This window comes from Macrotis lagotis, chromosome X (genome assembly GCF_037893015.1).
Source record: "Macrotis lagotis isolate mMagLag1 chromosome X, bilby.v1.9.chrom.fasta, whole genome shotgun sequence".
Taxonomy (NCBI): domain Eukaryota; kingdom Metazoa; phylum Chordata; class Mammalia; order Peramelemorphia; family Peramelidae; genus Macrotis; species Macrotis lagotis.
Window position 1 is genome coordinate 352,555,634 of NC_133666.1, and position 20,546 is coordinate 352,576,179.

Sequence of the window (20,546 nt, forward strand, 5' to 3'; positions counted from 1 at the left end):
ATTTTCTATATCACTTTCTTAAGTCAAGACAATCAACAAAACAATAAATCAATTGCTGATTTGTAACTTTTGCCAGTTTTTGAGGCATTAATGCTCACACTGAAAATTAAACAACTTTTGAGATCTGGTTCAAGGAAGTAAAAGATAAGGAAGAGAGAATCCATCAAACAGATAACATTTATTAAGCACCTACTAAGTGTCAGGCATGTATTAAGCATTGGGGTTATAAAAAATGTCCACAGATAGTCCTGGCCTCAGGGAACTTCCAGTCTAATTAGGGAGACAATGAGCAAACAAATATAGACAAAGCTAGTTATATAGAAGATAAACAGAAAATAAGAAAGGGAAGGCTTATAGTTTTCCCTTCCACATCCCAACTTTCCCCATTATGGTTTCAATATTTGTTTCAATATATTTTGAGTTGGCATAAGAAGCTAAATGGGAATTTGGGGGAAATTTTGCAGAAAATGTAGACAACACACAAAGGCCAGATGATGACAAAAAATGCATAAAATATAGGTATAGTGTTGTATAATAATATCAATATATTTTATCATTCAATATCATAATAATTCAGATTTCTCTGATATGAAGGAAATTTTATGTAGGTTTTTTTTTATTTTGAGGGGACTCTGTGCCCCAAGCTGTGGAAGGGGTAACTTTAGAATTAAGAGGGACCGAGATGGTATTCCTGTAAAAGATGGAATTTTAATTGGGACATGAAGCCAAGGAAAAGAGTTGAGGAGTAAGAACATTCCAGGAGTATGGAACAGCCAGAGAAAATGCCCAGAGCTGGTTTCTTAGTTAAGAGACCAATGTCATTAGGTTAAAAACTACTTGGATCTCTCAGCAGTTGTCTCAGCAGACAACTGTATTAGACCAGTTATGGACAATGTTATCCCCATCCAGAAAAAGAAAAACAAAACAAAACATAAAATAAAACAAAAAACCCTTCAGAATCTGATGAACACTTTATAAAAAGTATCTCTTGTGTGTCTCTTTCCCTTGGTCCTTATTCCTCATACCAAAAATGACTAATCTATAAACATGTTTATCAAAAATATGTATGTACAGGGTTGGCTAGGTGGCGCAGTAGATAGAGCACCAGGCCTAGAGTCAGGAGTACCTGAGTTCAAATCTGTTCTCAGACATTTAATAATTATTTACCTAGCCTTGTGGCCTTAGGCAAGCCACTTAACCCCATTTGCCTTGTAAAAAAACCTAAAAAAAATATGTATGTACAATGCTAACCTGACTGTTCACTGCTGAGGGGAGGGAAGATGGGAAGGGAAGATAGGAGGAAATTTTGTAACTTAAAATATGCATAGGCATATGGATAAATAAATGAATGAATGAAAAAAGAAAGAAAGATGGAATATAAAAGTGAGTTAGATTTAAGAGTTTGTATTTGATCCTGGAGGCAGTTGAGATCCACTAGAGTTTGAGGACCCGTACCCACACCCTACATTTTAGGAAAATCATTTTGATAATTGAATGGAGAATGGATTTGAGAGGGGAGAGACTAAAGGGAAGTACACCCACCACTATGTTATTTCAAGAGTCCAGGTGTAAACTCATGAGGGACTTCACTAAAGTGGTGGCAATATTAGAGGAGATTAGTGAGTGTCTACGAGAAATGTTGCAGAGATTATTTTTGTTTTGGTTGAGAAAATGCATCCCAAATTTTAAACTCACTTAAAAATGAACATCTTTACACAACTGGTCACTGTCTACATTCTTCTTTTTACATGAATATTTTTGTGATTACCCCAGTATTTACTTTTAATGTGTCATATAGTTAGATCACTTTATCTCCCAGCATTGACACTACATTCCATCTCTCTCCAAGGATAGAAAGTTGTATGTTGCAGAAATTAATCATCCTACTCTGGAAGTCTCTGTAGAATGGATTTGTTTCTTTTTTTAAGAATTGAGTTTCAGATATTTCCTTATGGCTTTAAATTGCTGTTTTATTTCACTTCTTCTTATCTGGTGTCTCTCAACTTCATTCCTTAACTCTTGAATTTCTAAAGAATCTACATCTGCTTCTAGAACTATTACCTAATTTACCTGAGTTCCCTAAGAATGTTTTGCTGGTGCTTGTGAAATAAAGTTCATGATGACAAGGCTGTCATAACATTTTACTTTGTTTATCTGTTTCTGCTCCTAGACTCAATTTTTATAAATGGAATTTGGGCAATCCTAGCCATTAAATACAGAAAAACTAATTCAAGTGATCTCCTCTCAGGAAAGGAGCAGGGGAATATACTTAACCACCAAAGTGTTATTTATTTTGGGTATTTTTGCTTAGCTGCTTTTCTTTGTTATAATGGAAAGTGCAAGCTAAGGAAGCCATGGAGGGGAAGAAGGGAGTATTTACAGAAATTATTATAGTTTAAAAATAAAAGATACCAACTAAACTTAGTTTAAAAAAACTGAATTTATAACCTTACAATAAGGGAATTATATACTAACAAAGTATTAGAATGGTATTTTACCTTTCAGTTTTTGCAAGCTGAATTTTGTAGCAAATTAAACTGCTCTAAGTTAATGACAGTAAACTTTTAGTAAAGTTAAAAAAAACAGTATCTAAGGCAGAAGTTGATGAATATTTAAAAGGCAAGTGAAAGTAATTATTTTTCATGGGGACTTGGATGATTGTGCTTTTTTATTCTTGTTAATTTGGGTACTTTTTTGGGTAGAAAGTTAAAGAATTAGCTAACCTAAAGATAGGATTGTAAGTGTGGGGAGTACATATTTTGAGAGTTGTGGGAACAAAGCTCTCACCAAGCTAAGATGTAATCCCACTTAAGGACACCTTTTTCCTGGACTTTAACATAACAGTCATTTGTCTTTGACAGCATTCTTTCTTAATTAATCACCTAGGTCCTCTCTACCATTATATGTTTGCAGCCTTGATTTGCAGGCTTTTTGCAAATGATGAGAGCAGACCAATCTGGCAAGAAAAACTGTTTAACCATCTCCTGCCTGCTTGATTTAATTTATGGTGCCTGTTGTGGGTTAGTTTTTAGTGCAGAGTTTGGCTCCATTACAGATGTTGGGTGGAGGGAAGGAATTGAATCAGTCTCTTAGAGAATTCCTAAGGAGAATGTTATTTGACCGGGGCTTTTAATAATTCTCAGATGAGGCACTAAAGATTGCTAGGAAAAAAGTCTGCTGCAGAGGCAGAGAGAACCACTTTCCCAAGGTATAATATAATCGGAGCAAAACAGGCTTAGCTTAAACTAGCACATTTCCTTCTATGAAAATATCAGTTTTAAAATGCATCATTTTCTGTGCTTGTTGGAATTGCTAGAATAGTGTTCACAATACTAACTTTCTTTATGCCTATTATTGCCAATATTCATAATTCTTATATAATAACAGTGATCGCATAAAAATATGTCATTACCAGACATATTAGAATGCTTTAGAAGCATGCCAGATTCTGAGCTCATTTGTCCCAAAAGCATTCCTCTGGTTAGGGAGGGGAAAGACCTAATTATGTTTTAAGTACAAGGAAACTGAGGCAAAGTTTAGATAAGACAAAAACACAAGGCCACCCAGCAGTGAGATGCCTAGGCAATCAAATGATTTGTCCACTCCTAGATTATGTAATAGCATATTTGAGCCAAACTATTTTCTTTGCAGCTAGTGACATATTCTCTATTCTTCCAAGTTCAAACCCCACCTCCATTGTAGACTTAGCTCAGATCTGCCCAACTGGTTGGGATCTCCCCCCTTCTCTGAACCCCAAAAGCACATTCCCTGTGCCTCTCCTATGGCATATAGTCTGTCTTATACTGTAGTTATTTATATATGTTTCAATGCTTCATATTAGGTTTTCACCACTAGATTTTAAGCTCTTTAGAAGCAAGATCTGTATTTTCCTTATCTAGACCTATTTCTCCTTCCTCCCAATTCCATTATCTTGCATGGTGTTTTGCATATAATGGAAAAGCAGTTGTTCTGGGAGCAGGACTGGATCAAGCAAGTTAAGGAAAAAATTACTCTTTAGCAACAAAAACTAATGATGAATTTTATTATTTTCAATTGATTTAGAAAGTATTGAGTAAATTTTTTGGGGGGGGTTTTGTGTGTTTCAGTCTGTGTTCAGATACTATCAGCTCTGTCTCAGGTAGATCACATTATTTATGATAAATACATCATAAAAGTTACTTCCATATTTTTCCACTGTTGTTGTTGATGATTGTAATTCCCTCCATCCATACCTCCCACTACCATATATTTTCTGTAGCAGAGGGAGGGACAAGCTGTATGATACTTACAGAGAAAAACCACAGTATTTTTTGTTAAATTGAGCTCAACAATGCAGGCCTGAAACATGAAGTGAATAAGGGGCAGGGGTTGAGGTAGTGAAGACAGGGGAAGGGACGGACATGGGACTTAAGGGTAAGTAACTGCCAGTTATTCTTCCCTTGCCTTTACTTGTCATATCAGTAGCAACAGCAGCAGTAGTAGTGGTAGTGTAGTAGTGGTGGTAGTGGTGGTGGTGGTGGTGGTACTGGTGGTAGTAAGTAGTAGTAGTGGTGGTGGTGGTAGTGGTAGTAGTGGTAGTGGTAGTAGGAGTAGGAGTTAGAATTAACTAATAACTTATATTTATTTGGCACATAGTATGTACTCTGCTAACTACTTTATAATTATTATCTCAATTGTTGATCCTTTTGACAACCCTGGCAGACAGGTAAGGTTATTATCACCTGAGACAGATTAACTGATGTCAATTATTTGCCATGGTGAGGGAGTCAAGAAGAGCCAGAGAACTAAGACAAACAGAGGTTGTAACACAGAGTCACATAGCTAGTAAGTGTCTGAGACCAAATTTGTCTTTCTGATTCCAGACCCAGGCAGGACTCTGCATAGCACCATTTATCCTCTTCTAAGTGTTCTGAGTTCTCAAGATTAAAAAAAATGAAAAAAACATAAAAATAAATCTTGGACATTAGTGAGGCTTTTATTCATTCATTCCATGGTTATGACTACTATCCAAGTTGTTCCTCACAACCTCAGGGGTCAATGGAAAGAGAAAACTCTCCCTTATGCAGAGTCCATGGTCAATGTTATGTTAACCTGTCAGGTTAAACCTGTGTTCAAAAGTAAACCTAGCTGTCTATCATTCACATGTTATGCTAGTCAAAAAATATGATCCCTCAGTTTTTCATGGCTAATTTCATTGAATTGATACTAGAATGGATAGAGCACTAGAAGCCAGGTCAGATCCTTGACCCTTGGCTCACACCATGATGGCTTTGTAGGAGAAGGAACTTTGTGGCAAGCCTCAGAGCTTGACCACCTTCTTTTGCCTGTCAGAATATAACTTTCTGTCTAGAAGCTTCAACTTTCTTTGTCCACTTTCACCTGTGGCTTCTTTCTTTCCCACTTCCTTGGATGCACCTGTGGTAATAAGGGATATGAGCTATCAGCCTTCTTTTACCTGAAACACACATTGGCAGCTCACATCACTGAATGCTTCTGCTCCTAGGTGCCACACTCAAAGCACCTTGACCAGCCTCCAGAGGACACACCAGTTGTTCCCTTTTGCAGCTGCTCTTGAAAAGGAACTCTTGCATCTTAAGAGTTTCTCTAAACATAATAACTCATCTGTAGAATTTGAATTAGGAACTCAAAATGTAAACATTTTGCCTCTTCAGGTCAGTGAGTTGGGTTTCTCTTGTCTTTTTTTTTGAAGCAGATGCTTATATGTTCTATATCATCTCTTAAATTGATGATGTATTTCATATGTGATAATAAAGGGGAAACATGGAAAGAAATCATAGCTAGCACAGCAACAACAACAAAACTTTGGGTAAAATCAGGTGTATCCTGTGGGAAAGCCAACCTTAGCAAGCAGGGTTCTCCAGTTATTAAGTTGTCTTGTTGAATCTAAAGTAAAATGGCTCTTATTTTTTATGAGTTTTTTAACTTAGTTGCTACAATTCACCTGGGTCTAAGACTTGGCATGAATTGCCTCTACAATGTTAGCTGTGAGTGCACATTTAAATTCCAGTTGTTTAAATCACTTTGAGAATGAGGCAGTAAAATTGACCTGGGGAATTGGGGCTTCATGTAATTTTTTAAAGTATCAACAAAAAGTTTTATCAAGGAATTTGATTGGATTGGCCCAGTTGCTTTACATATATTGAAAACATTTTAATTATAAAAGTCACTAAATCTTTAAATATAACTCAGTTTTGAAATTTTTACAGTCTTCAGTATCTCTGTTTTTCTCCAAAGTCCATTGGTGTTTCTTTAATCAAAATAATAGTCAATCCATTTATGTGATAGAATTTGGAAGAACCTACTGAATAAAGTAGAGAAACATGAGTCTTCTCCTGTATCTGGAACTCCCAATTGAAATTTACTGTTCTGTATGCTCTCTTAGTCTTTCAGAAAATAAAATGTAATGGTAGTTTATTCAGAACTCTTGGATAAAACTGAGTTTACATGGCCCTGGGCTTGTATAGGTCTCTTTTTTGCAGTTCAAGTGATTTTAACAGTGACATAAAGTGGAGCATAGCTGCTAGGAATCACAGTTTTTAAACTTTATCCTGGTTGTTAAATTCTCTAAATGTGAGACCCTCAGTCATATCAAAATTGATATATATACATACATATATATATATATATATATATATATATATATATGTACTATTACTGAAATGAGAAGAAGAGAAATTGTAACTACATGGAACTCATGGATTTTCCAGTGAGAGGTGAATAAAGGAGTTGCCAGAGTTGGTTTAATTGTACATCCAAAGGAAACATGATAAAACATTTCACAGGAAACTTGGTCATCTCATCTTGCACTGCTCGGGATGAATATAAGCAAAAAGACCACCCATGAAGATAATTGCTGCTTATGTGCCAACATCTGTTCACAGGATGAGGAAGTAGGAGAATTTAATAAGAACTCAATGAGATACTTCAAATTAAATATGCAGTAATACTTAGTGAGTTCAGTCCAGAAGTAGGCATAGAATATGTGTAGGAAAATAAGACTCAAGATTAAGAAAAGAAAGAGGGCAAAAGCTTACAATTATGCAGAAAGTTCATACTGTATGCCATGATACCTCAAGAAAAGATCCAAGAACCTCTGGACATGCCGAATCCTGCATATTACCCCCCAAAATGAATTGACTTAAGCACACTAATTATCAATATGGTAATCATTTCCAATTTAATTTTCAGTGACATACATGTCAAAATAATAACAATTTAGAAGAGTAAAAATCAGAAGAGATAGATTGCCATAGCAGACAATGAATATGAACAATTCAGAGGAATATGGAAAAATTACATTAATTAGAGCACCGAAGAAAGGAACAAGAACCAGAAAAATCATATGTGCAATGATTTAAATGTAAATAAGCAATATAGAATAATAAAATGCAACAAAACATAGACTACATACAAGTGGAAAATGTTGATTTAAAATTGAAGTAAATCATACATTCATCTTTATTTGTTAATAGTAAACTACACAAATGGTAATGGAACCTATTGTTACAATACTAGGCAGATGTCCTTTTAGGAATGTGAAGTTGTTTGTACAAATTATATAATATTAATAAAAGGCCATAATAAAATTATAAGCAGAAAAAATAGATATGGTATATAATTAAGGCATCTCTAACTAGAACCATTTTAAAGAGTTATTTCTATTCCAGAATGGGTAATGGATAAAAGAACAGATATCAGTTCACATTACCAGGATTTCCTGAGACAGATTAACTGATGTAAATTATTTGTCATGGTAAGGGAGCCAAGAAGAGCCAGAGTGGCAAACTTTTGATTTCCTTTCCAAGTGGGGAAATATGGCAACCAGGTGTTGAGATTTATAAAATCTCAGACATAGGGGGTTAACTATTATAAAAAATATTACTTCATAAAACATCAAGAAGTGTTAGAGATAAAAAAAATATACCCAACAAAACCCTAACATCCCCAGAAATATTTTAGGATGAAAATGAAAGAACATAAACTAAAAATGAAAATGTGAAATGTGAAAAAGAGAAAAGCAAAAATAATATTTAACTGTTATTGTAACAAAGTATTTTGTCAGTTAATGATAATATAGTTTGCACATTTGAGCTCTTGAGATATTGGAGAATCCAAAAATGGCATTAAAGAAATTAAAATGTTGATAAAAGTACGTGGACCAAACCTTGCACACTCAGAGAAGGCAGTGGTGCAAATTTAAGAGTGATGATGAGAAATAGTTGATATTCTAAGATACATGAAAAAAAGGCATGGAAGATATCTCAGAATCACTCTTGAAAAAAGCAATCAAATTTAGCAGTAACTATTTACCCTTTATACCTACTTTTTCATTTCTACAAAACATTGTGATCCTCTTAAATGGGATTCATAATAATAATGTAAAGGAGTTTGTTCCAACTTTTCACAAAGGAAAAATTAAGTCCTGTTATCCAGACTATTATATATAGTTGGAAGGAGAGTATATCATCCTCCTCCATTTTTCCTTTGGATCATTTCTGTCATAAGTAACAGTACTCATAGATATTTGTTCATCCGGTCGCATGAACAGTATACATAGGAATGACTAGAATTGAAAGAATAAGTAATAGTGAAACAATTTAAATCCACTACAATTGCCCCTCTAAATTGTACTACTAGATTACTCCCAATTTTCTAGCCTAGAAAAATAATACACACATGTTTTGGTACTTGAAAATACTTGAGACATGAAGTATGTTTTTCTGGTTCTTCTCTCGGTACCTTGAAGATAGGAAGGAAATTTACTACTGACTCAGCCCTGCCCATTCAGTACATACTACTTTGTATTTCTTAATTAGCCTCTACTTGACCCATACAGGTCTACTAATCTCACCTTTAAATTCTAATTTGAACCATAGATTTTCCATAACTGAATGCCTAGCTCATTCATTAAATATATTTAAGAATTCTTATATTGAAAAATTCTTCTTCTGTTGAATTCTTCTTGTAGTTTACATTTGGACTAAACACTCTTAAATAGGATCCATAATAACTTAAAAGAATTTATTTAGCACAGAAGGAAATATGAGGGGGTGATGACCTGGGGTATATAATAGCATTATTTTGGGAATTGTACTGACTGTGCTTAGAAGTCATTCTTTTGTGACTACTGCCAACACTTTAAATGTCTCATTTCTAATCTCTTTTACCAAGTAAATTTTTTTTTGTACAGCTCTGTGTGAAATCCACTTTTAATTCACAAGACACTTTTGTGGGGTTCCCTAATGAATGAGCTTGTGGGATGTGATTGTTCATAGTAATTGGATGCATTTTGTTCATAAAAGTACAGAAAAATGGCTTTTATTAGAATTCTTTCCTCCATGTCCTTTTTGAAAGTTCCCCCACAGAAAATTGGCCAAAGTCACCCACTTGCAATTGATCTTCAGCATACAAAACTTTAGATCCTTGAGGCAAAGTTATTCATGGAGAAGACTCTCTGTATCATCTATCCATGCTAATCATAAACAGCCTTCATTTCCCAAACTTGCTTTACACAAACTCATCCCTATCAGTGAAAAATTCCTTCAATCTAAATAATTCAAACCAGGTATTTTCTATTGTCTTAAAAGAAAAAAAGTTATGCTGCCACTGAAACTTAAACCCTTCATTAAAATATATGATATTAGTAAGTGGTGAATATAACATCGCAAACCAAAATCAAAAACACACAATTATGAGATAATGCATAATGGGTAGCATGTCTATATTAGTTAGTGTACTCAGGAGAGGCACTGACATAGATTTTTCTCCTCAGAATTTGAAAAATATCTCAATATTTATCTCAGTCACCACCACTAAGTCCTTGGCCTGATAATGAAGAGCAGCATTGTATTCTCTTAAATAATAAATAGTAAATCTTTTGTATATTGTAAAAACACATAAGAAAGTGCAGAGCAGGAAAAAAAAAACACTTCATTGCACTTTCTGTTCACATGATTGTTTTGGTATACTTCTAAGTAGCTGGTTCAGCTTAAATTAAGTATATTTTAAGAACATTTCCAAAGCCTATTTGAACCTCTATTTGAGTTATTTTTATTTTTGTTATTATTATTATTATTATTATTATTATTATTATTGTTATCTCATTCTTCTCAAATGGGAATGTGGCTAGAAATATTCCTAGCACAACTCACTATCCTATCATTCTTTTATATTTTAGACCCCTTGCATAAGTGAATAAAATAACTTTTAAATGAAGTTAAATGAAAGTAATAAGATAAAGTTTCATCTTCATGGATATAATTCATTGAAAATATCTTCATTATAACTCCAGTAACTTCCCATTCCTACCTAATTTTATTGCTTGTTTCTTGATTCTATAGTTCAAAAGGTTTTTATCCCATATTGTTTGGGAATTATGAGTGTTTGGTGTGGCAACATCTATCTTTTAAGTTATGCTTAAGTTTCTATGTATCATATTATATTCAGATGGTTGTAGGCATCAGTTGGGTCTGTGATAATATTCTGATTCTTATATAAGTACTTAATTTGAGTTCTCAAAGATATTTTGTGTTCTTCATTTGTGGTGTTGTCATTTGTCAGTCCAAAAAAAGTGAGCTATTAATATCAAATTCTGATCACCAAGTGTCAATCATCAATTACCACTATTTGATCCCAGATACTGAAAAGAATATCATCCATGGACCTGGTAGTGTAAAGATTGGACCAAAATTATTTTTTTCTACTATGTTGGTATTGTATGGGCCAAGTATATTCATTTTTAAAGAACTCAAGGGAAAGAATGTCAAGTCAAGTGAGCAGGTCATCTCCAGAAAGCCTTGGGGTGTGTATTCATGTGGCATTGTGTATGGCACATATTAGGTACTTAATGAATGTTTATTGAATTGGATTATTTGTGTATATATTTCTATAAATAAATATTCTCCCATACATAAGTCTTAAATCACTAAATAAAACTCTTTAAAGGGAAAGTCAGCAAAGTGTTCCATCTTCACTCAGCCTAGGGAAATACAGAGAAATGATTCCCGTTTACTTTTTTTGAAAAATACTTTTGGTGTCTGTCAGATTACAATAAGAAACTTCCTGCATCCTTTTTTAATTACTTAAAATTAAAGTTATCTATACTTTTCAGTGGATGACTTTCTCAACTTCTCAGCTTCACAGATCTGCATTTTTTCTCAGTTTGAGTGCTCCCTCAAATCAACCAAGATGGCACGTCACTTTAGAGCTAGGTGAACTGCTATTGCCAACTGCTGTTGTCTCAGAATTCACCTTTATGAAACCAACCTGTTTGTCTCTCCAAACTTCATTTGACTTGTCCTCATACATGTGAAATCCATCACCAGACTTGTATTCAAAGTATTTCTAGAATGATCAGACCTCCCAGCACTTGCGTTCTAGTGATCCCACCTCTGGGAATTGAGAATGGGATCTTAGAGATGGTAAAACCTTTGGCCAGACATCAGTATGAACATCATAATCTGAATACTTTCAAAATGGAAAATGCCATGTAGTTCAAGCATTCCTAGAGTCAGAAGCTATGTTCATGAAAGTGGAAACCTGAATTCCTAGCCCAGAATCTATGGCTAGAATGGATTGCCTACTAGAGAACATAACATGTCTGATCTTTTTTTTCCCTCCTCTTTCTCTTTCCTAGCTGTCTGGTGGCTGTGAGCTGACAGTAGTGATCCACGACTTCACAGCATGTAATAGCAATGAACTGACCATCCGCCGGGGCCAGACTGTGGAAGTTTTGGAGAGGCCACATGACAAACCTGATTGGTGTCTTGTCCGAACCACTGACCGGTCCCCTGCTGCAGAAGGTCTTGTTCCTTGTGGCTCCCTTTGTATTGCCCATTCCAGAAGCAGCATGGAGATGGAAGGCATCTTTAACCACAAAGGTAGGAAGCAATAAGCTGTAAATAACCAGGTGTCTTTTTCATAATTCCTTTACCTTTTACAAATCTTATTCCTGTGACATTATACCTTTCTTTGATGGTCAGCTGCTTCTTGGCTTGAAATCTGCTATACAAGGAATGGTAGAAAAAATATACTTAATCTGAAGAAGAGAAACTTAGGGGGAACAAAGTAACTATGTCTTCAAAGATATTTGGATGATTAAAGTCTTACAGAAGAGAAATTAGACTTTTTCTTCCTGGCCCAAGAGAGTAGAACTTGAAAGAATTAGGTGTAGAGAACTAGGTTCAAGGTTGTTGAGGGATAGATTCTGGCCTCTTTTTTTTTAAAGTTACCTTCCTGGACTTATGATGAAGACTACTATTATCAGTCCAAAAGACAGAGCTGAAGGTGTTTGAAAACAGATTGAAGCATACTTTGTTTTTTACTTTATTTTTCTTGTGGCTTCTTTTTTTGGGGAGGTGGAGAGTGTTATGTTTCCCATGGCTATTGTGGTAATGTTTTTCATGACTGCACAATACTCCTTATGTATTCACATAGGAGACTATCTTCTGATATAAAATGTGGTTCTACTACCTCTCCTTTGAGTAAGGTAAATCTTCTTCCATCAGTATATTCCATATTGAGTCTCAAAGCACTGAACTTGACTGATATCTATTCTGGAGAGAAGAAATTACAAAATCATAAGTCATGGGAAGAACTCTTATGTCCTTTGGAAAATAAACATTAAAAATCTATGGCAGCCGAAATATAAATATATGTATGGACTTTGGTAGTAAGGTACCTTACAGATGAGAAAGCTAGCGTTAGATGCAGAAAGAGTTTTACTCAAAATAATAGATGAATTAAAGGAACTTTCTCCAGCTGTAGGCAGGAAGAGTCCTATTCTAGATTTGGGCTAAGAGACAATAGGTCCATGGGTAAGTCTTTGTTAGGATTCCTCTAAGAGGTGTCTCTCTTGTTTAGGTAACATTAATGAAACAAAGAATCCTGACCCAATAAATAGCAAATTCTTAACATGTGTGGTAATAGTTAGTTCCCCATCACTGATGATCTATAGAAGAACCTCAACTTTGTTATTGTTAATCTTCTAAAAAACCATCTCCAGTTTGTAGAAAACAGGCATCAAGCCCTTAAAAATTTTCCAAATTTCTTTCTTTCATGGGTTCATGAAGATATTGTTCACATTCCTCTTCTGAATTTCCTTATTCATTTCAATAATGTTTTAGGATAATCGCTTTTGTTAAGATTTTTATTTGTTAGCAAAATTTAAAATAAATTTTGCCTTGGTTGGAGATGGGAATTATCCATATTATTTGTTCATTTCCATGTAATATTCCTTATACTAGATCAGTTGGAATGTTTAAGCCCCTGAAAAAGATGAATAAAAGAATTTAGCCTCCAAATGACCTTAAAATAGTATTCTGCTTTGACACAGTGGAAAATGTACTAAACTTGAGGTGGAGAATATGTATCCTAGACTTGACCCCACCATTAATTTGCTCTTAACTTCTTGGGTCATTCGAAAAACAGTGGAGTTGTGCTGAATGATTCCCCACATTCCTGTCTTCCAATTCTAAAACTGATTCTACATATTCAGTGAATATTGATTCCATACACTCTAAGTGTGAGTACAGTTTAGTTAGTTTGGCTCTCTTGGTAGAAACAATTACCTAAGATTTTTAGTCTTCTCTATTCAGTATTAAATCTTCTTAGTGCTGTTAAGTCTCCCTCATTTCTTGTCCAAACTTTAAAAATTCTCCAAGTTTACTTATTTTTCTTTGGCTATGGAAAGGCAAGTTACTGAGATGGTTAACCAAGCTAGCATGAACGTTATGTACAAGTCTTACTGTGCTTCATTATCCCAATGCCATAACTTGCTTTCCAAGCTCTCAAGGATATAATGTTAACCAACAGTCAGCAAGGTACCTTTAATAAAGACCATACCCAACAGTTACTTTATTATCTCTATCTTGTATATGCGAAACTTGCTGTTTCTTCCCAAAAGCATTGCAAAGTACTTATCCTCATTTAATGCTGTAGGTTTTAGACTACTCTAATTACTTTTTTTTATAACTTGTAAACTCCTCAGTCTTCTACAGATTCATCTACACTCTTGTCACTGTGGCTCACATCTGTCAAGTTTCTTCCTCACTGACCTTCTTAATGCTACTAAACTACCAGTCCTACTGTTTATAGACTTGGGGGTTCTTAGGAGACCAACTGAGATCTTTATCCATTAAGTTCATTTTCACTACCTCCAGGCCCAACCCAATCTCTGATCCCTCAGGATTTAAATGTGAATTTGCTGCCACCTTAGTAAAGAGCCAGTTTAGTTTGGCTGCATTTTTCCCCCTGGAGGCTTCAGCGAAAGACTGAGACCTTTGAGATTTGAGCCAAAAACTAGAGTACAAATCTTAATTTCCGGTGAAATTCCCAATATGCTCAGAGCAGCATTCATCTTTGCTATTCAGGGCTTGAGTACACATAGTCATCTGTTTGGTTTACCTCTTAGCAGGAGGAAAAAGATTTTTAAAAGTTACACATTGTCTTTGTTATCCTTGAGAACCAAACTGAAAAAGGGCACCAATTTTTTTTTCTTAAATTAATCTGCTAAAAGAAGAGTGATGTTGTATACAACCATAGCAAATAAGACTTGTATTTTTAAAGTTTCTGTTTGTTACTGTTAGGTATTCTCTTATAGTATATGCAATAATAATATTAGAGACAATTTTTCTCTGTAGCAGTTCTTATCAGACTTGGGAGTGAATTCCAGTTTAACCATTATGATTTGGGCAAGTCACTTAATTTCTATAAGCATCATTTTCCTCATTTGTAAAATGGTGATAGATAACAATACTTAAGCTACTTACCTCACAAAGTTGATATGAGGAGGAAATTAAATGATGATCTCAAGTATAATATTGATATATATGCCTAGAGATAGATTCAATTCATTACACATTTATTAAATGACTAATGGATCCAGTATAGGACTTACATTGAATTATTACTGTCTTGTTAGTAATGCTTTTTTTTCCTCTTATGACCTTTAAAATTTAAATATAGTTTTTCTGCTATCAGGGGAGGGTTATATTTGGGGGAGGGATGAAGCAAATGCTATTCAGAAGTGATTATGATGTTAAAATAAAATCAGTATATTCTGTGGGAAAAAATTTTAAGTGATGAGACTATAAGTTCTCTCATTTGATAAATTTGTCCCAAATGATAGGGTTTTTCTAATTATTATTTTACTATTTTTCCTATTGCAAAGACCTTTTTTAAAAAAATTGAAACCTTTTATTTTAAATTTCCCTTTTATTGTGACTTTCATGATTAAAAAATGCATATTTCTCATGAAAAACATGTTGAATTTTCTATTAAACTCTGTATGAAAGAGTTAAGAGATTAAAGAAAATCTAAATACAGAAATATGATTGGGAGGAAGAATGCTAAGTCACCTCTCTTATACAAACAGTTCATTCCTAACTTTGAGAGTTATTTTTAAACATATTTAGTTATGGCTTATTTCCAGTTTTTACTTAGTTTTAGCCTAAAGGGGTAACTACTACAGAGTTGAGAGCTAGTCAATATAAACATCTTAGCTTGGCAGGATCCATGGAACAAGATGAGACTCAAAAGAGTTTGAATGCTAAATATCCAGAGAGATGGGCTATATTTTGTTATTCACAACTTCTGGTGTTTTTTTTAAATATACCTGATTAAACTAGACAAAGAACTGAATTATACAACTTTTGTTTTTCTTCAATAAGAAGGGTTAAGCATGAAATAAGGTCCAAGAATGTGAGAGGGTCATAAGGGCATTGCAACACTTCATAAACTATTCAACATACTATAAATGTAAGCTATCCTTATTATTATTCTCTTGAGAAATGCTTACTATGTTCTATATAAATATATTTGTATGGAGATAAGACTCAATAGTTTTCTTCCTAAAAGTTTGTCTTGGAAAGGTAGCCTTTGGATTCTAAGTGACCTTCACTGTTTTTTGGCTTTCCTTATTTCTCACAGTATCTTTCTCAAAAGGAAAATACAAACAAATCAACAATGATGTGAAAGAAATATTGGTTCATTAGTTGAAGCTTAGTAAAAGTGACTGTTTCATCTTTGGTGTGGTGAGTTTCTGTAATGAGAAAATTACTGTGTTTGAAATCAAATGGCCTCGAATTCTAATCCTGTGAGACACCTTGGTCAAATTGCTTAAGCTCCAGTTTCCACATCTGTGAAATCAAGTAGTATTGAACTAGTCTACAGGTTCTTAATATAGGTTCATGGATAAATTTCAGGAGTTCTCTGAACTTGGATAGGAAAAAAAAGTTACATCTTTATTTTCACTAACCTTTAGCTTTTCCTTCCATTCTAAATGTACAATCAACAAACATTGATCTGAGAAAGAGGTCTGTAGGTTTCCCTAGACTGATAAAGGAGGTCCATGAAACAAAAAAGGTTAAGATAGATTAGGTGATCTCCAAAATTTTTTCTAAGTCTTGATCATATAATTTCCTTTTTAATGTAAATTTTCTTTTACACTAAAGTTTTCAAGAAACAAATGTGTTACATATTATATAATGTAACTACAAGAGTTGTAATTCTGTTTTGTGGTGAGTTTTTGATCATTGTCATAATCTATTAAATTCAGGATAATTATAAACTCAGTCACATGAAATGCTTTTTTAATGCTTATAAATCATTTTATTTATATTATTGATTCCCACAAGTAAATGTTATTACATCTGCTTTAACATATATTATGTTTAAAAACATATCTAATATTTAGTATGTATAATATTAGCTATAATACAGCTATTGTTATCCCCATTTTATAGATGAAGAAACTGAGATTAGAGATGTTGTTACTTTGAGCACTGGTTACCCCAGCTAATGAATGTTGGAAGCAAAATTGAAATAAAACCAAGTCTCTCCATATTTCTTTCTATTATTATACTTTTAGGTTCTCTACAAAAATAAGGAACTATGAAATTTCTTATAGGATTGAAATATTTGTAGTTTTTTTTAATTAAGGTGCCTTTTTTCCTAAGACAACTAAACTTCTGTTTTTCTCATCTTTCTTCTTCAGCAACTTTTGGTAGCATAAAAGCAAGAGCAGAGATTGTTGCTGGAGGTCACTGAGGATTAAGGTTTAGTAAGACAGGATTCAAGGTTAAAGGACAGTGTATAGAACTGATTAAGAAGTCAAGACTATTAGAGTGACTCCAGAGGTGGGGTATAGTTGGACAAAGAGAATAAAGAGTGGGAGAAGGACCGATGAAGAATGAGGCAGAGGCAAAATGAAGATTAAAATGAAAGAGGAAAACCAGAATTGACCAAATATTTAAATGTTTGTTATCATAGGGAATGCAAACTATGTCCAATTCCCAGAAGAGAAATTTGAGTACCTCACCCTCTAGGGCCTATTGTTCTTGTTGATTCCTTTGACTTTTGGTTGTATCAAAACTCAGTCCTAAATTCTTAATTCCTGAGATCAAGATAAAGTAAATTTTTGCTAAAGGTGGGTTCTGCCATTCTGAAACTACAGCTTATTTCATCAGAAGAGTAAACCATATGCACCTTCAACAGCCTGGGAACACTAGCACCATTCTTAATGAGAGGCATAGTTTGAAAGATGGGACTGGTTTAGAAATTCAGTGGTACATTGAATTGTTTGGTGGCAAATTGCTGCTTTCAAAGCCCAATTTTGAAACAGGCAAGATTCACAACATTTGAATAAAACCTTTAAAATCACCATTTATGAAATCAGGCCTCCTAGGTTTGTGGATGAGAAGGCAGGTCATCTCCATGGGGTACTACATTTCTTTCCCTTTTACATAGTTGGTATATTCTATGTTCTTCTGATTCCTCATGGAAACATCCCACACAATAAAATTAGCATGAAAATAGCTATTTCCCATTTCTGAAGAAATTAGCCTTAACATCCTCATAGTTTTGGCATAATGAATTGTTCTGCTTTATTGGATTATGTACAGTACAGTCCCTCCAGTTCACTTAGGAGCTGTTGAAGTAATGATTAACCTGAACAAAATTTGACAAAAGGAAGGGAACAAAGAGTTAGAAAGAAAATAAAATCTCAAGCCTACTGCTACCTTGCCAATGTAATCTTACCAAAACAGGGGCTTTAATTAAGTGTACTGTGTTTTACTGAAGCATAAAATAAGTTCTTCACAATAAAGCTCAAATTGCCTTCTCTTTAAAAAAAATAATGAAGCAGTTATAGATAACTTAACAGTGAAAGAATCATTGGATTAAAAGTTCCCTCTCAAAAAAAAAAGTTTCCTCTAAATCAAATGGGCACAATCATAATAAAGGGGAAAAAAGGTAGTTTTTCTTTAAGTCCTTAGGAATAACGCAGTAAGATAAGATTGGAAAATGTGCACCTAGTCATTAGCAGTAATATAAATAGGTTAGGATTTAATGTCCTTTATGTTCATTGTTTTTCCCAGTAAAGTGGCATAAGTTCCTAATGATTTTTTAAAAGTACTGAGAGCTATAATACTTCAAACCCATTAATCTCAGTGATACCACATTATATAATTAAAACTATTTGTGTTTGCAAAAAACAAAGCCAGGAATTCTAAAAATCAGCAAGACCCAAGCCATTTTAAGCCATTTACTTAAAAAAAAAAAAGTAAATTTCTGAGTTCTAGACTCCAGTGGCTTTCTATTTCTTCTAAAATTATATAATTTCTGTTTTGCATTTAAGGCCCTTCCTAGCCTGTCTCTCACCTACTTCCCCACAGTTGTTATATATTATACCTCTGGGTGAACTCTGGTCCAGCCAAGAAACAAGGTTTTATTAAGTGTCTATAATGTGCTTGCTGTGTGCTCACTAATATCATCCTATTTAATCCTCACAACAATCCTGGGAGGCAGGTACTAGGATTATTCCCATTTTACAGTTGAGGAAACTTGCAACAGACAGAGGTTAAATGACTTGCCCAAAGTCACCAAGCAATTAAGAATAGGTTTGATGTCAGGTCTTCCTGTCTGTCTACTGCACTGTCTTAGCTGGGAAACTGGTCTTCTTGCTATTGATCTCTCTCCGCCAGGCCTTTGCACAGGCTGTTGCTGATCCTGAAACACTCTCCTTCATCCACTTGGCCTAGTTTCCTTCAAAGCTCAGTATGTAACACACACCCCCTTTCCCTCCCCTATTCATATGCTACTGCTTCATCTTCCAAATGCCTTGAATTTATTTTGTATGTGTTAGAATACCAGTTCCTTCCGAAACTATAGAATTTGCATTTTTGCATCCCCAGAATATATTGTCAGGCCCAGAGTAGTTGCTTAATGAATGCTTATTGTTTAGTTAATTGATTGTAGTTGTATTGTAGTATTGTAACTTATGGGCAGTTGCTACTTTGAAAGAGTTTTAGATTCTGGAATGATTCTTTCATTGGGTTAATATTTTAAGTTTTTTAATGTATTTTTGAGAAATCAAAGTTTTCTAATTTAGCTGTTCAATTAAAGGGAAACAGTTATGGTCAGTGCACATGAATATTATTACAAAACAAGATCTTCTAAGAAGTTCAGAAATCCTGACTTGATAGCAGAATAGCCTTTTTTAATAAATCAGATTCAAAGGGTTCCTGAGTTCTATTCAGAGTAAGGAGAGTATCACTCCATGACACACTGCTAATTGTTACACACCCCCAGAATCCCTAGAACAGAATTATTGTCAACTATGTGTTTCTATATACTAGAACTACAATCAGAATCCAAAATCCCTCCCCCCCAAATTCCATGTTTGTAATTGTTCAGAAATTTACTCTTCTATTTTTAAAGTCTATTTTCTAAGAATTAATTAATATAGAAATCTTTTTTTATAATCTTTTGAAATTAACATGGCAAACAAATAAATTCATTCTGCATGAAAAACTTCAAATGTGCACTTGTACAAAAATATTCATAGCAGCCCTGCTTGTGGTGGCAAAGAATTGGAAATTAAGTAAATGTCCTTCAGTTGGGGAATGGCTTAGCAAATTAGTATATGTATGTCATGGAACACTATTGTGCTATTAGAAACCAGGAGGGATGGGAATTCAGGGAAGCCAAGAGGGATTTGCCTGAACTGATGCTGAGTGAGATGAGCAGAATCAGAAAAACCCTGCACACCCTAACAGCAATATGGGGGTGATGATCAACCTTGATGGACTCACTCATTCCATCAGTGCAACAACCAGGGACAATTCGGGGCTGTCTGCAATGGAGAATACCATCTGTATCCAGAGAAAGAACTGTGGAGTTTGAACAAAGACCAAGGACTATTACCTTAAATTTAGGGGGGGAAAATGATATCTTATTCTTTGATCTTGCTATCTCTTATACTTTATATTTCTTCCTTAAGGATATGATTTCTCTCTCATCACACTCAATTTGGATCAATGCATACCATAGAAACAATGTAAAGACTGACAAATTGCCTTCTGTAGGGAGAGGAAAGTAAGATTAGGGGAAAAATTATAAAACTCAAAATAAATAAAATCTTTAATAAAAAAAGAAAAGAAAAACTTCAAATGTGAATCTCTGTGGGAAGTAAAATTGAACACAGTGGAATTGAAATAAGATTGAAAAGAAAAGAAAAATTGTGCATA

At 34.2% G+C, this 20,546-nt stretch overlaps 1 protein-coding gene across 6 annotated transcripts in view; it reads left to right on the top strand.

The window, feature by feature from the left end:
• Nucleotides 1-20,546, top strand: part of TRIO (trio Rho guanine nucleotide exchange factor) — a 600,806-nt gene that overhangs the window by 490,828 nt on the left and 89,432 nt on the right. For all 6 annotated transcript variants that reach the window (XM_074199605.1, XM_074199606.1, XM_074199601.1 and 3 more), the window contains one exon: nucleotides 11,657-11,900. In XM_074199605.1, coding sequence (XP_074055706.1) covers nucleotides 11,657-11,900 — 244 coding nt within the window. The remainder of the gene's footprint in view (nucleotides 1-11,656; nucleotides 11,901-20,546) is intronic.